The sequence below is a fragment of the Ammospiza nelsoni genome, chromosome 2, assembly GCF_027579445.1.
Source record: "Ammospiza nelsoni isolate bAmmNel1 chromosome 2, bAmmNel1.pri, whole genome shotgun sequence".
NCBI classification, from domain to species: domain Eukaryota; kingdom Metazoa; phylum Chordata; class Aves; order Passeriformes; family Passerellidae; genus Ammospiza; species Ammospiza nelsoni.
In genome coordinates, this window is record NC_080634.1 from 51,511,824 (window position 1) to 51,524,858 (window position 13,035).

Sequence of the window (13,035 nt, forward strand, 5' to 3'; positions counted from 1 at the left end):
CTAGGGAACACTTGTATGCTGCTCAACCCCTGACCTGCCAGTTAGGAGAAAGAGAGAGGGAAAGTCTGTCTTACAGGATGCTTAGCCAAGTCAGTGAAAAGGCCTTTAAAAAGTCGATAGACACATATGACAGGATTTCCTGTTTGTTTATTTGTTTTGGCAGTTATCATTCTTGAATCCTCTGCATATGCAAGGGGAGAAAATATGTTCCACTCACTGCTTTCATCTACAGGCTCTCACATCAATTACCCCTCTCTTGCAGAGAATTGCAGTACTCCTCTGAGGATAACAAAGCTTAACACTTTTCTACCATCAGCTGGGATGTGAGGGCCAGAAGATTGCTAGTTGGCTAATGAAGCCAAACAAACAGTTTTATTCTTTCCAGGGCTCAAGGTTAAACAAGAACCTTTGGCTTCGAAGTTAACAGGCATTTCACCACATCAATCTCAAATAAGACCTATCTATATGTTACAGTCATGTAAGGGCTGTTCTAATGTTTCCCTGAGTTAGAGCAAAGATACTTGTATTAAACTGATTGTTTTCTGGTGGGGTGCATCACAGAAAATGGCTGCTTCATAGACATCTCTGAGTGGAATGAACATATGAACTCTTTGTAGATGTGCAGAGAAGAGCATTCCCCACAAGTGCTGTTTCAGCATCCATAAGGCCTACTGAGTGACCATATATTTATTTCTAGGTTTTGTTTCTATCCTGCAGAGGATTGGATCTGATTGTTACAAAAATACCTGTGTTCTTAGGCTCCGTTCTGCTAATCATTGGCCACCCTTGGGTTAAGGGGAGGGCTGAATGAGTTTGTAGCAAGAAATTAGCCTTATGTCCCTGAATCCTCAGTCTCACTAAGAATACCACATGGTCTGTTTTAGGCTTGTTTTTTTATAAGATGCTGAAAATAAATTCAAGAATTGAAAGTATGTGCATACACATGCACACACAGAATGTTCAAGCCTCCTTTTCTTTGGGTAAAGTAGTTGGGTTAGCCAAAGCTTACACTTTATTGGCAATTCTGCCACTACTTAGTGAATGTACTAGTTAATTTGTCTCCTGTTTTCTGTCCTTGCTGTTCCTTGAGTTCGCATGAAATTTGTATTTTCCTATTATGGTAAAATGAATAGGAAGTTTGGACGAGATTTGCCAAACCAAGTCTACAGGATTTGGAACTGTCTTTTGTAGCTCCACAAGTACTGTGAAAAGAGTGGAATAAATTTATCTAAACCTGGAAACAACATTTTTTCACTAAGTATTCAGACAGAAATAATTTAAAATATTGGTCTTATCTTGGGTAAATTGGTAACTAAGTCCTGGAGTGCCTTTATCATGGAAGATATCTTCTTCCTTTCTCTTCCCCATGCCAATTTACACAACTTAATCTCCCGAGACATGTCTCTTTAAAGAAAGTAAGGAATCTGAAATGTATAAATTAGCCTTTTCTCCCTTTTAGTTTCCGAATAATCAGAATAATCAAATATTTGAAGGTACCCATTTTGGAGAGCTGAGGTCATCTCAGCACTTTATTGGATATCCTCCCAAATCTGTTCCCTTTAGACTTGTTTTCTAAATGAACTGCTTTGCTCCAGAATCTTGAACTTCTGTTGTACTTTTGCCCACTGACCCTACTGTCTCTTCTCTATTTTATCTTCTAGACTAGATAGTATTTCCTCTGGCATAAGGATTTCCAGACTTTTGTTTTGCATGTAATTGTTTAAGTTTATCTTTGGTGCATTGCAGGCCATCTATCTAATTGGTCAACCAAAGAAGCTTTTCCTAAAGAATCCTGTATTTGGATTAAATAGTCTTTTGAAAGTCAGGATGAGTTGGGATAGTTTTATGTCATGTTCTTGTGTCAAGACAGCTGCACAAAATGACTGATTGTCTTCTCCAATAGTTGCCTGAACAGTTTTAGGCAGTCTTTAGAGTCTGGAGTTTTCAAATACATGTTTACTGAGATTTCACAGGGTCGCAGAATTAACTAGGTTGGAAAAGACCTTTAAGATCATCTAATCCAACCTGTGATCCAACACCTCCTCATCAGCTAAACCATGGCACTAAATGCCACGTCCAGTCCTTTTTTAAACACCTCTGGGGACGGTGACTCCAGCACCTCCCTGGGCCAACAATTCCATTGCCCAGTCACTCTTTCAGTGAAGAATTTCTTTCTAACATCCAACCTATATTCCCCTTGGTGCAGCTTCAGACTGTGTCCTCTTGTTCTCTAAGTTGTTGTCTGGGAGAATAGGTACAACCTCCACCTGACTACGGCCACCTTTCAGGTAGCTCTAGAGTGATACAGTCACCTCTGAGTCTCCTTTTCTCCAGGCTAAACACCCCCGGCTCCTTCAGCAGGGCTTGTATTCCAAGTTCACCAGCCTTGTTGTCCTCCTGTGGACACGTTCAAGAATCTCAATGTCCTTCCTAAACTGAGGGGCCCAGAACTGAATGCATGCAAATTAATTATGAAAATAATGCTTACATTAAAATCGTGCTATTTGTGCTATTAGTACATCTTACTAATAGACTGGAACAACATTTTCCTTGGGAATCTTACAGTTTATTTCACCAAGTTAAAAATGGATCTGGTAGACCTTTAATTTGTTTCTTTCAGCAAAAGTTTCCTTTTTTTAATTCTCTGTCTATCAAGCTTGAATTAATTGAGAACATTCTCCTTCAAAAGCTGAAAAAGCTACCTTTTGTGGCACGTTGACCATATCCTTATAAATTAAATTCTTCATGCTTTATTAAATAATGTGTTTTCTTTTTAATATTATAATTGCCATTCTAAAACAAAGCAAATTTTCTCAAGAGTTACTGCAGCAGATGTACCATTATTCTTAAGGATATGTGGTTTCTCACTGATTCTTGGCATGGGAAAAGAAGAGATACTGGGTTGGCTTTATTGAAAGGAATTTAGACTGAATGTACTTTTGGCCAAAAGACTTTAGTTACCAAACAAAACCCATCCTGTGTTGTCACTGTGCTTTGCATTTCTATACTAATTGCTTTCAGCTTGGATTGTATGATAATACATGTGTTTGATATGTGTGGTTTGTTTTTGTCGAACTCCATTATCCTGCCTCATGTTCTTGGAGTGCCTGAAGTAGTTTCACTAATCTGTCAGCATAGTATGTACTCGTGGATAAATATAGACGCGCAGCCACTCTGTGAGTGGTCATCATCATATGCTGAAGCTAAAAATTACCCCTTTGGTTATGGAAAGGCTGAGCTGATCTGCAGGCCTGCTCTAGCTCAGACATTGCAGGTCTTCAGCATTTATCTATTGAGAAACAATAACAAGAAACCGAAGGAAATGTCTTCCTCACAAGCAGTGAGGAAGTGTGAAACAGGATTATGAAACAACTAATTTATTTTTCTATTTTAGTTAGAAAAGGATTCTAACTTTTCTAACTGAAGGAGTGGAACATTTCAGGTATTCACAGGCTCATGGATATTACAGTAGCATGTTGGAGAAAATCCAGCGTGATCGGCTTTATAAAGGGGCTCGGTAGGTATGAAAATACTGCAAGTTGATGTTTGCGTTTGTCTTACTAGTTTGTTCATTGCTGCTAAAGTGTAAATTTGACACAGTTTACTAAAAAAATGCAACCTCTGCTTTTCTGCTTAAAGATACTGAAAATTCAGTAACTGTAAGGCTGAAGTTATATCCAGTGTAGCACAGATTCTTGCTTGTGTATTATGATCGTTCAGTTGTTTTGATTCCTCTTACAGCTCTAAGAAAAATAGTGCAGATCACAGCAGGGACTCTCTTATGATAATTTCATTTGGTACTTATCCCCAGTATCAGCTTTTGACAGTTGCACTAAAACAACTGTGCTTTTTTACAGCTGTTTTTCTGATCAGGGAATTGATCAATGCATGGAAAAATCTAGCAGTGATTTTATGTCAGGAGGCCTTTCTGTTGCAATAGTATATGGTTGTGATGACAACCATGTGTGATATTACACTAATATTGCCATATTTATTCCTTGTCTTTCATTTTATAAAAATACATAAAATTGAGAAAATTATGTGCTTATAGCCTGCAGTAAATGAAAATGCTCTGTAGGATAAGAGTACAATTTGAAATACAGCTTATTGCACATTTACTAGAAAAATAAGAGACTGTGTTGGAAATAAGAAAAGGTGCTTCAGACAGAATTACACCTACAAATAGTACAGGCATTTTATAGTTGATCGAGCATGGTTAAACTTCATTACAGATTTTTGTAGGATAGGAGCTTTAAATATGTATACAACTTTCTAAACTTGATGTGTACATTCTCTGCTATTGCAGAGTCCTTGGGCATCAGGGTTACCATGGTATCCTCCATGTACATCACCATTCATTCTCCTGGGGGATGAACTACTTTCCTCTAAGTCAAGGGTTTAGCTTAATGCAGTACTTATGTGGTGACCAATACCCTGCAATATGTAGACATTCAAACTAAATGCTTCTGTGATCTGTTCTGGTACTTCTCTTCGTATAAAATTTATTATTTTGAAATCAGGCAGTAAAAACTAAATTTGTCAAGGAAATTAGTACCTCAAATTAAGTATAACTCCTTCCTTCCACCCACCTCCTTTTATGTATCTTCAGCATGCACCCACACAAACTCTACATGGTGATTTCTCATGTTAAAATTATGCATTTTATTTAATGGGGCAGTGTTTCATTGGGGTAGATGGCGAAACTGAGCCCATCCCTTTTACTGCTACTTCTAAGGCTCACATTATAATGTGTCAACATAAAGGAACCAACCAGTAATTCAGCTACTTCTTTGAGTCCTTGATTTCTAATTTGATGTCTCAGAGGCTACTTTTTTTAAGTGAGTTTTATAGGGCTCTCGGTCTAGGCACAAAAGCTATATTCTGTTAAAGCTCATACATTATCAGTATAGATATCAGTGATAGTCTTGTCACTGGGCCAGATTTTTTCAATGCAAATAGCAAGCATATGCAAATACTGGAGATAATGAAGCTGAAAAGATGCCTTAGAAAGCCAGACCTATATATATAATAGTTCATGACCAACTCATGATCAACTCCAGACCCTCAGAGTGTTGGCAATGTTAGCTTTCATACTAAAGATGCTTAAATGAAGTTAACAGCTACAAAATGGTCTTTTAAAAACTTGAACTAAATCAATGTCATATGTCACTCATTTCTCTAAACTGCTGTAATTGCTGTAGTAATGGTAGATGTTAGCCCCCAGGATGTGTTTTTTCAGTATTTGGGGAAAAGTTGTGAAGTTATTTATTTCTGAGAAGAACTAGAATAAAAATTCTTGGTGCATGGCAAATCTCACAAATAATTGCATTCCTCTATTAGAGTGTGCAAATAAGTGATTTTTTGGTTAGATGTCTGGGAAAAAAATGAAATCCTCCTGTGTCACAAACCTAACTGAATCATTGTTAAAAGGTTTTGTGAAAAACGCCAATCACTTGTGTTTTAAATTTTAAAAGTTTAATAGTAGTAAAATAGTTATTAAAATAGTAATAAAATTAGAGTAATAATAATTTGAATAATTTGAATTAGGACAATATGAGACATAGAGACAAAGAGTTACAGGCTTCAGGGTGCCTTTTTCTGGGCAGCAAGGGCTGAAAAAGGACACCTGTTAACAGAGGATTAACCCTTAAAAACAATAGCCTGTTGCATATTCACTTCATACATGATGCATAAATTCCATTCAAACACAGGATTCTGTCTGGTCATCGTCAGCTTCTTCCTCTGAATCCTAACAGCGCCTTCGAGGCGGGAAGAAGTTCGTTTCTTCTGATAAGAGGGCAATAAATTCTTTTTCTCTGAAAGATTCAGGTGTCCTGTGGCTGCTATCTCGCTGCAAGTCCTTTCTTTAAAAATGTATCTTACATAGCATAGTTTCTGTTTTAACATTTTTTTATAACCTAAAACTATATTTAACACACTACTTGAGAGAATTCATACAGCATTACTTTCTAACACAACACATATAATATTCATTTTAATATTTACGAAAAGCCAATCATAAAATAGGCATTTTTCACAAGCTTCCTACTAACAGTGACTCTGTGGATTTAAATTCCAGTCTCAGAACCCTGGCTGAATGCTCCGATGATGGAAGATTAGGGCGGCAGCTCCCAGGTAGCATGGCTAAGGTTTGGCCGCGATGTGCAGCGTGCCTGCTCTCACACAATGCCTTCCTGCCTGCCTTGAGTCCCCCCCAATGTCCTGAGCTTAGCGGCCAGGTTTGCAGCAGAATTGCCGAGGAACAGAAGGCGGGTTTGTGTTCGATCCGATTGCTCCGAGAGGCAGCCCGGGCCGGCTGCCGGGCCCAGCGCGGGGTGTTGTGCTTGGCAGGGCCGTGCTGGCGAGCGGCCTGCCCGGGCCGGGCACGGCGCTGGGAGCGGCGCGGGCAGCTCGGCCTGCCCGCCCTGCCAGGCACGGGGCCTGCGCCGCGCTAGGGACTCGCATCCCTGAGAAAATTGGTTTCATGGCTCACCAAAGAATTCTCCTGACCCAGCACTTGGAGATCTAGCTGATTTTCATGGGTAGATGTGAGCCGCTCGAAACCACACATTTGGCAAATAAATTCCTGATTGTAAAAATGTTGTCTGACTCCATCCTGAAGCTATCTGTGGAGAAATTTCCATTGCCTAGTGTATTTGATAGTCCATAAAAATTTGCATCTGATCCTTTGCATCCCACTGTCTTCAGGCTCAAGAGAGCCTTCTGCCTTTGCGTCCCACTGTCTTCAGGTTTAAGTTTTAAGAGAACTTAGGTGATTACAGAGGAACAGTAGCACTTACCCTCTTCTCTGGTGGCCCTGCATTTTATTCAGTACTTTGAAGTAGATTATTATTGAAAACAACAGTGTATTTTTAGAACAAGTCCCGTGTAGTATAAATGTAGGAGTTTTATGCGCTTCGTTTTTTGCCAAGAGTCATAATGCCAGGAAGATTCTATGATAATGCTTTTGCCTTCAAAAGTCAAGTGAAACTTTGCAGGAAACAAATCTAGCAGGAAACATCTGTCACAGTGGGAGAAGTGCTGCTGCTGTGCTGAAGAGTGATGCTGTACCTCGTCAGTGAGGGGTTATTTTCAGTGAAGAAAATAAAAGTATAGATGTGTTACACTTGCAGAATAATAGCTACATGAAGAGAAACATTTCTGTCTTCTATTATAGCCATATAGAAACTTCTAAACTGATTTTTCTAAAGGAAGACATGTTCTCTTTTCTCTAGGGGATGCTTTTTTATTTTTCAGTGTAATTTTGGGTTTTATTTTAAAACTCTGAAACTAAAAAGTTTCTTCTTTTAATTTTTTTTTTCATTTTTGTTCAACAATGGAATGTTCAAATTCATAGGAAAGATCAAAAATCTAATTTATTGTTAAAACAATCATATGTCCCTAATAATTACAATTAATTTCAGTAACACTTATAATTCTGTACCTCAGAGCAAAAGTGATACTAAAGGTATTAGATGTGAGGCAACCATCATTGTAGTTCATTCTTCTTTCTCTCTTTCTTTGCAACTTGGATGCAAATGTAACCCTCTGGATGCAGTGCTGTGGGGAAGTGCTGTAATGGTTTTAGTTCACAATATTTCCATGGTTTGTATTGCATTAAAGCATCTCTGTCCCAATCACCAGTAGAGCTCGTGGGCATTGTGACACTTTTATTACGGTCAGAGTGGATAATGGCTGGTCTTGCCAGTGTTACTTAATTTGCTACTTTAAAAGTCTGGCAAAACAGAGAGAGAGTGCTCCCAGTATCTGCCTGCGCACCAAACATGACTTTTATTGCCAATAAGAGCTGACCCCTGAGGATTTTGGGTTGTAAATTTTATGTGTAGGATGGTAACAGTGCTTCTTTTTATTTTTCCTTCATTCACAGGAGAACAGCAAGTAGAGCTCAGTCTAGTATACAATATCTTGATACTCATAATGGGGAATTCAGTCACAGGATAATTTAGATTGGAAGGTGTCCCTCGTGGATGATAACCTAGGGAAGGTTTCTCAGGACCTTGTCTGGTCAACTTTCAAGTGTCTCCAAAAAGTGAAGTTTCTGCTGTATCTCTTGGCAACATGTAACAGTGTTTGATCACCTCCTCACAGTGGAAATTATTTCCATTCATCTAATAGAAATTTATCACATTCAAACTAGTGTCTGTTGCCTCTTGTCCTGTCGTTCTCAGCTCAAAGCAGACTCTAGTTCCTTGGCATCTTTGCTATACTTCATTAGGTAGCTAAAGAGTCCACTAAGATTCTCTTCTCAAGGTTAAATTAAAGGTCCAGCACTCTCAGCCTTTACTAACCTAGCAAGCCCCTGAACATCTTTGTAGTCCTCTCTTGGCCTTGCTTCAGAATGGCAATGTCATTTTTGTATGGGAGAGCACAAATCTGAGCAAAATACACCAGGTGTAATCTCAAAAGTGCCAGATGGAACTGTAGGGTTTGGTGCTTTCAGGAAAGCTAATGCATAATTAATACTTTTTGACCATGGAAAACATTCCATCTCTGACTCTTCATAAGATTTATACTGGTAACATGTATGTTGTTTTTTGAGTCATTCTTACTGACCTCAGTATAGATTACAGGAGAATAAGATCCTTTACAACTCACCATAGTCAAAAGACCAGACTCAAGGCTAAACCAGTTTGAATAGCAATAAAGAATAAATTTTTGTTAGTTGACAACTGAGTTACAGGTCTGACTTGAATGCAAAAGATAAAAAAATGAGAATGTTTTTCAGATAGGTATCAGCAAGTCTGACCATGGGAAAAAAAAAAGAGGACTGAGTATGCGCTGCATAATAAACACCACTCAATTTTTACATAAAATATTTCATCTTTGATTTCTTCTTCCAGTTAGATAATGTGTATTTCACCTATGGCACCATGGAAGTTTTATTGATGCGTTGTGTATTTCTTTGGTTAGCAGCTAGTCTCCAGTTTTGCTTTGACTGTGTAGTGAGCTGTTGAGGTGCTCTGTGACAGTTAAACCATGTTGAATTACCCTGAAGTAAATGTGTCTTTTCTACATTTCAGCTTCTCCAGTTGGTAACGGATATATCAAGCCACCTGTCCCTCCTGTTTCTGGTACACAGAGAGAAAGAGGGCCCCCAGCCATGCTGCCCATCAGCATTGACCCGGACAGCAAACCTGGGGAATATGTCCTGAAGAGCTTGTTTGTTAACTTCACTACCCTGGCCGAACGCAAGATTCGCATCATCATGGCAGAACCTCTTGTGAGTAAAAAGAAACTCCATGTATATATGTATATATATATATATATATATATAATTTTTTTTTTTTTTTTTTTTTTTTTTTTTGTGCTTTGAATTTGTTTTAAAAGCAGGCTTGCTTGCTGTGCAATGAAGAATATTTTGCTTGCAATCTGCGTTGGAGTTTGATAGTGTTTCCCAAACTGTGAGATCTGCTGCTACGGCAGTTAGAATGTTGTGGGAGAGGGTAGAGGTATGCAAGATATGCCATAGGGGTGACATGAAAAGGAATTGATATTTAGTTTCTGTTTGCTGTGTGGGCATACGCTGATGGGATTGAGAGGCAGAAGGGGTGTCAGCCAGCATAGATTTCACAGCTGGGAGAGCAGTCACTTGAGTCAAAATAGATTAGAAAAGGCTGAAATATGATAAAAGCAGTATTTCTGAACATCACAGGTTTTCAGCTAAAACATGAAAATGGCTACCACTTTTAGTTCTGACAGTAGTAGATAACACAATCTAGCAGAGGACTATAGCACCTATTTTCCAGATATGAAAAAGCATGCAGCACTTGAGAAAGGCATTACAATACAAGGTCTTGCACAGTGAGAGAGCCATTGTTATTTGTATTTTTAGGCAAATTTAACACGCAAGTATGTCTGTTACAATTTGTCTTATGTAACTGAACTTCTGCTCATTTAACTTGAGATTACATTTTATATACATTCTTGTTATTTTGATTAAGGAAGAATATTTCTGTAATTTATATTTTAGTTCTGATGAGGTAAAAAAAGCCAGGACCTAAAAATAACCAGAAATCTCTACTTCTGTACTAAAAGGGAATTTTAATTAAGTCTTAGAATGTTTTTGTTATAAAGTCCAATGTAGAATACTTAGGTCAGTTCCCCATTTTCAGGATATTTTGAAGGGCAAAATTAAAATTTTCTTTATTCTGATGGCATCTGTTTAGCTTTGATTTAGATTCAGAAGCATTTGATGCTTGGAAAGTTTTAGCAGGCTTTCTTCTGAAACATTAGCTAGATGCAAGATGACAGAACTATCTTATGTAATTTGGAAATAACACCAAAAAAAACTTAAAGTAAAGAATATTATGAAAAAAATCAATTTTTTCTTCTTTGATGTGTTCCCTCCAAATCACGAGAAGTAGAATAAACTGACAGTCATAGTGTAGGTCCTTCTAAAAAATAAAATACCAGCAGCTATTTATTACCATCCAGTCTTCATGTAATGGCCAGAGAACATCTTTAAAATTTTAAAACAAAATGTCTGTAAAATTATTTGACAAGATCAGGAAAACAGCAAGAAGACCAGTACTGAGGACATAATTTCCTTGCAGCACCTTTGTTACTCTTAAACATGAACCTCTGCATTTTCATGTAAGATTTCAGGCATGGATTTATTCCCATTTCACCTTGTGTTAAGATGGTTTTGAGTTGATGTGTGGTAATATGTTGTTTTTTTCACTTTGAGAAACTATTATTATCTGAATGTTGATCTTATTCTAGAGGTTATTCAATGGAATTTTATTTGGTAAATTCAGTGTAGAATGTAGAAATATTACAAGAGACTGGAATGTCACCTTCCTGTCATCATTTTCAGAATGTATTTTTTACAGGAATCTGACCATGAGACACTAACAATAATTCAATTACATACTCACATCTCATTAGTACTAATAAAACTTACAAGCCATGGCATGCTGCTGTTTGAGGTTGGCTGTGACCAATGAGTAAACAGGATTCTGTAGGCATTCAGTCAAAATGATCTTGAAGTAATTAGGTTGTAACGAAAGAAGTGACAAGGGAAAATGGCAAAAATTATTCTCAAATAATAGCTAAGAATATAAGTCTGCCCTTTTGGCGAGGTAGCTGTTGGATGTTTAGCAGCTTTGTTCCCACATTTTAATCTACTGATTAGAATTGTGACCAGGAGGTCCCAGGGGTTTGGGAGACGAAGTTTATAAATTGATGGTGAAAAGCTACCTTTTGGCCTTTTTTCACAATAGGTAGTCAGATGCTGAACTCTTTGAAGTTTATGTTCTAATTAAACTCAAGTGTACTTCAAAGGAAGTCAAACATGCACAGTGCTCAACGCTGAGATATTTCTAATTTGATTTCTCCAAGTCATTACAAGATATGACAGTTTAATTTTATGAGTGATGAATACTTAGGATATCTTCTAGAGAAGATAAAATGATCTGTTTATAATATTGTTGCCATTGCAACTCTTTTATCACCAAGTCTAACTCACATTAAAGCTCTGAAGTTACTATGGTTAAATTAAATATTTATTGATACCTTTTTTACCTCGATCATTCTTTTGATACACATATTCTGCCTGTTTATACTTTCTGATTATCATTACTGTTGTTTTTATGAATTTTTCTTGCAGTTTCTTTGGGTTCTATATGCCCATGTGATATATCAAGCTCTTTCTTTTGTTGTGCACACAGAGATGAAGTGTAAATTGCGGTGTTCTGACAGCTGTGTTGGAAAACCATGTTTGTGTCACACCATGAGTTGCAGATGCTAGAAAGGCACTAGAAAGCTTTGTTATTTTTTAGGGCATCAGTGAAGGGCACAGCAAATCCCACCTCTTCCTGCAGCCCCATGAAGTCTCATTTGGAATAGCAATATTCCAATGGGAAAGAAAACAGAGAGCAATGTCACCCACTCATCCTGCTGCCCTCGCTGGCAAGCAAGTATCATTTGACATTTTGGTAACTGGATCTGGCAGTGATCATCATAAAAAACACACTCCCCAGTTAATCTATTTTCTAGACACGAATATAATGTCAACTATCCACTGCTAAGTTAAAATGGAAAATTTTTGTTTCTAGATTTGACATTTTTTAACTTTGTCTGCAGAATATTTTATTCAGAATTTCAGGTCTATTTTTCCCCTTTTTACGATCTTTAATATATAAAAAAACAATTCAGTAATTAAAAGTTCACAGTCATGTGGCTAATTTTTAATGGTTTACTGCTGTACCCAGATTGTCAAGTTATATTATTTCAAATTAAAAATGTTTGGCATCAGACTTGATTAAAGTGGATTGTCCAGTTTAAAAAATAAAATTCCCATAAATTAAATGTAAATAATATTTTCTTGATAATCTTTAATAATTTCCTGGTTCTTTTCTGTAGGTAATTATTTTTAACAAATACTAAGATTTTATTCTGCAGACATTTTTTCACAGTTGATTTAATTAATATTTATTTTTTATCAATTTTTATTCTAAATCTTCTCTGCTTTGCTTCACTTATGAACACAATCTGATATTTTATTGCTGCTGATTTTTTCTTTTTTCAAGCAGTGGTGACCTTGAAATGACGCTAGAAAGAGGAAGCCAGGAAAACATTCTTGGCGGTTCAAATGAAAGAATATGTATCATAGCTCTGTAAGGAGAAAACCCAGAAAACAGTTTCCTTTTTAGGACTGTTGATTATCACTTTGGGTAATAATTCATCCTGTGCATACAGAGCAGGCTAATCTTTAAATACGGCTTTCAGCAGTACTTACACACAGCTGTAGACATTGATAAAACATAGGGAGCTACAGGCATTGACAGTTGTTAATGGTTAATTTGGCTGTTGGTAAACTTTCATTATGCTTTTCTCCTGCAAGCATCTTCTTTTACTGAGCTTGTCTAAATTCAGGATCTCTCTGAATACAGAACTCAGGAACAGAATTTACTCATTATAGGATTGGAACTATAAGCATATTCATGTATTCTGCGTGTAACTTAGGCAGGTTTCATCTCACCATTAGGAAAAACCCTGAAAGGAGTGATGTGG

General features: G+C 37.2%; 1 protein-coding gene across 2 annotated transcripts in view; it reads left to right on the plus strand.

The window, feature by feature from the left end:
* Window positions 1–13,035, plus strand: part of FRY (FRY microtubule binding protein) — a 157,405-nt gene that overhangs the window by 20,457 nt on the left and 123,913 nt on the right. For both annotated transcript variants that reach the window (XM_059492679.1, XM_059492689.1), the window contains exon 2: window positions 9,042–9,241. In XM_059492679.1, the coding sequence (XP_059348662.1) occupies window positions 9,042–9,241 (200 nt within the window). The remainder of the gene's footprint in view (window positions 1–9,041; window positions 9,242–13,035) is intronic.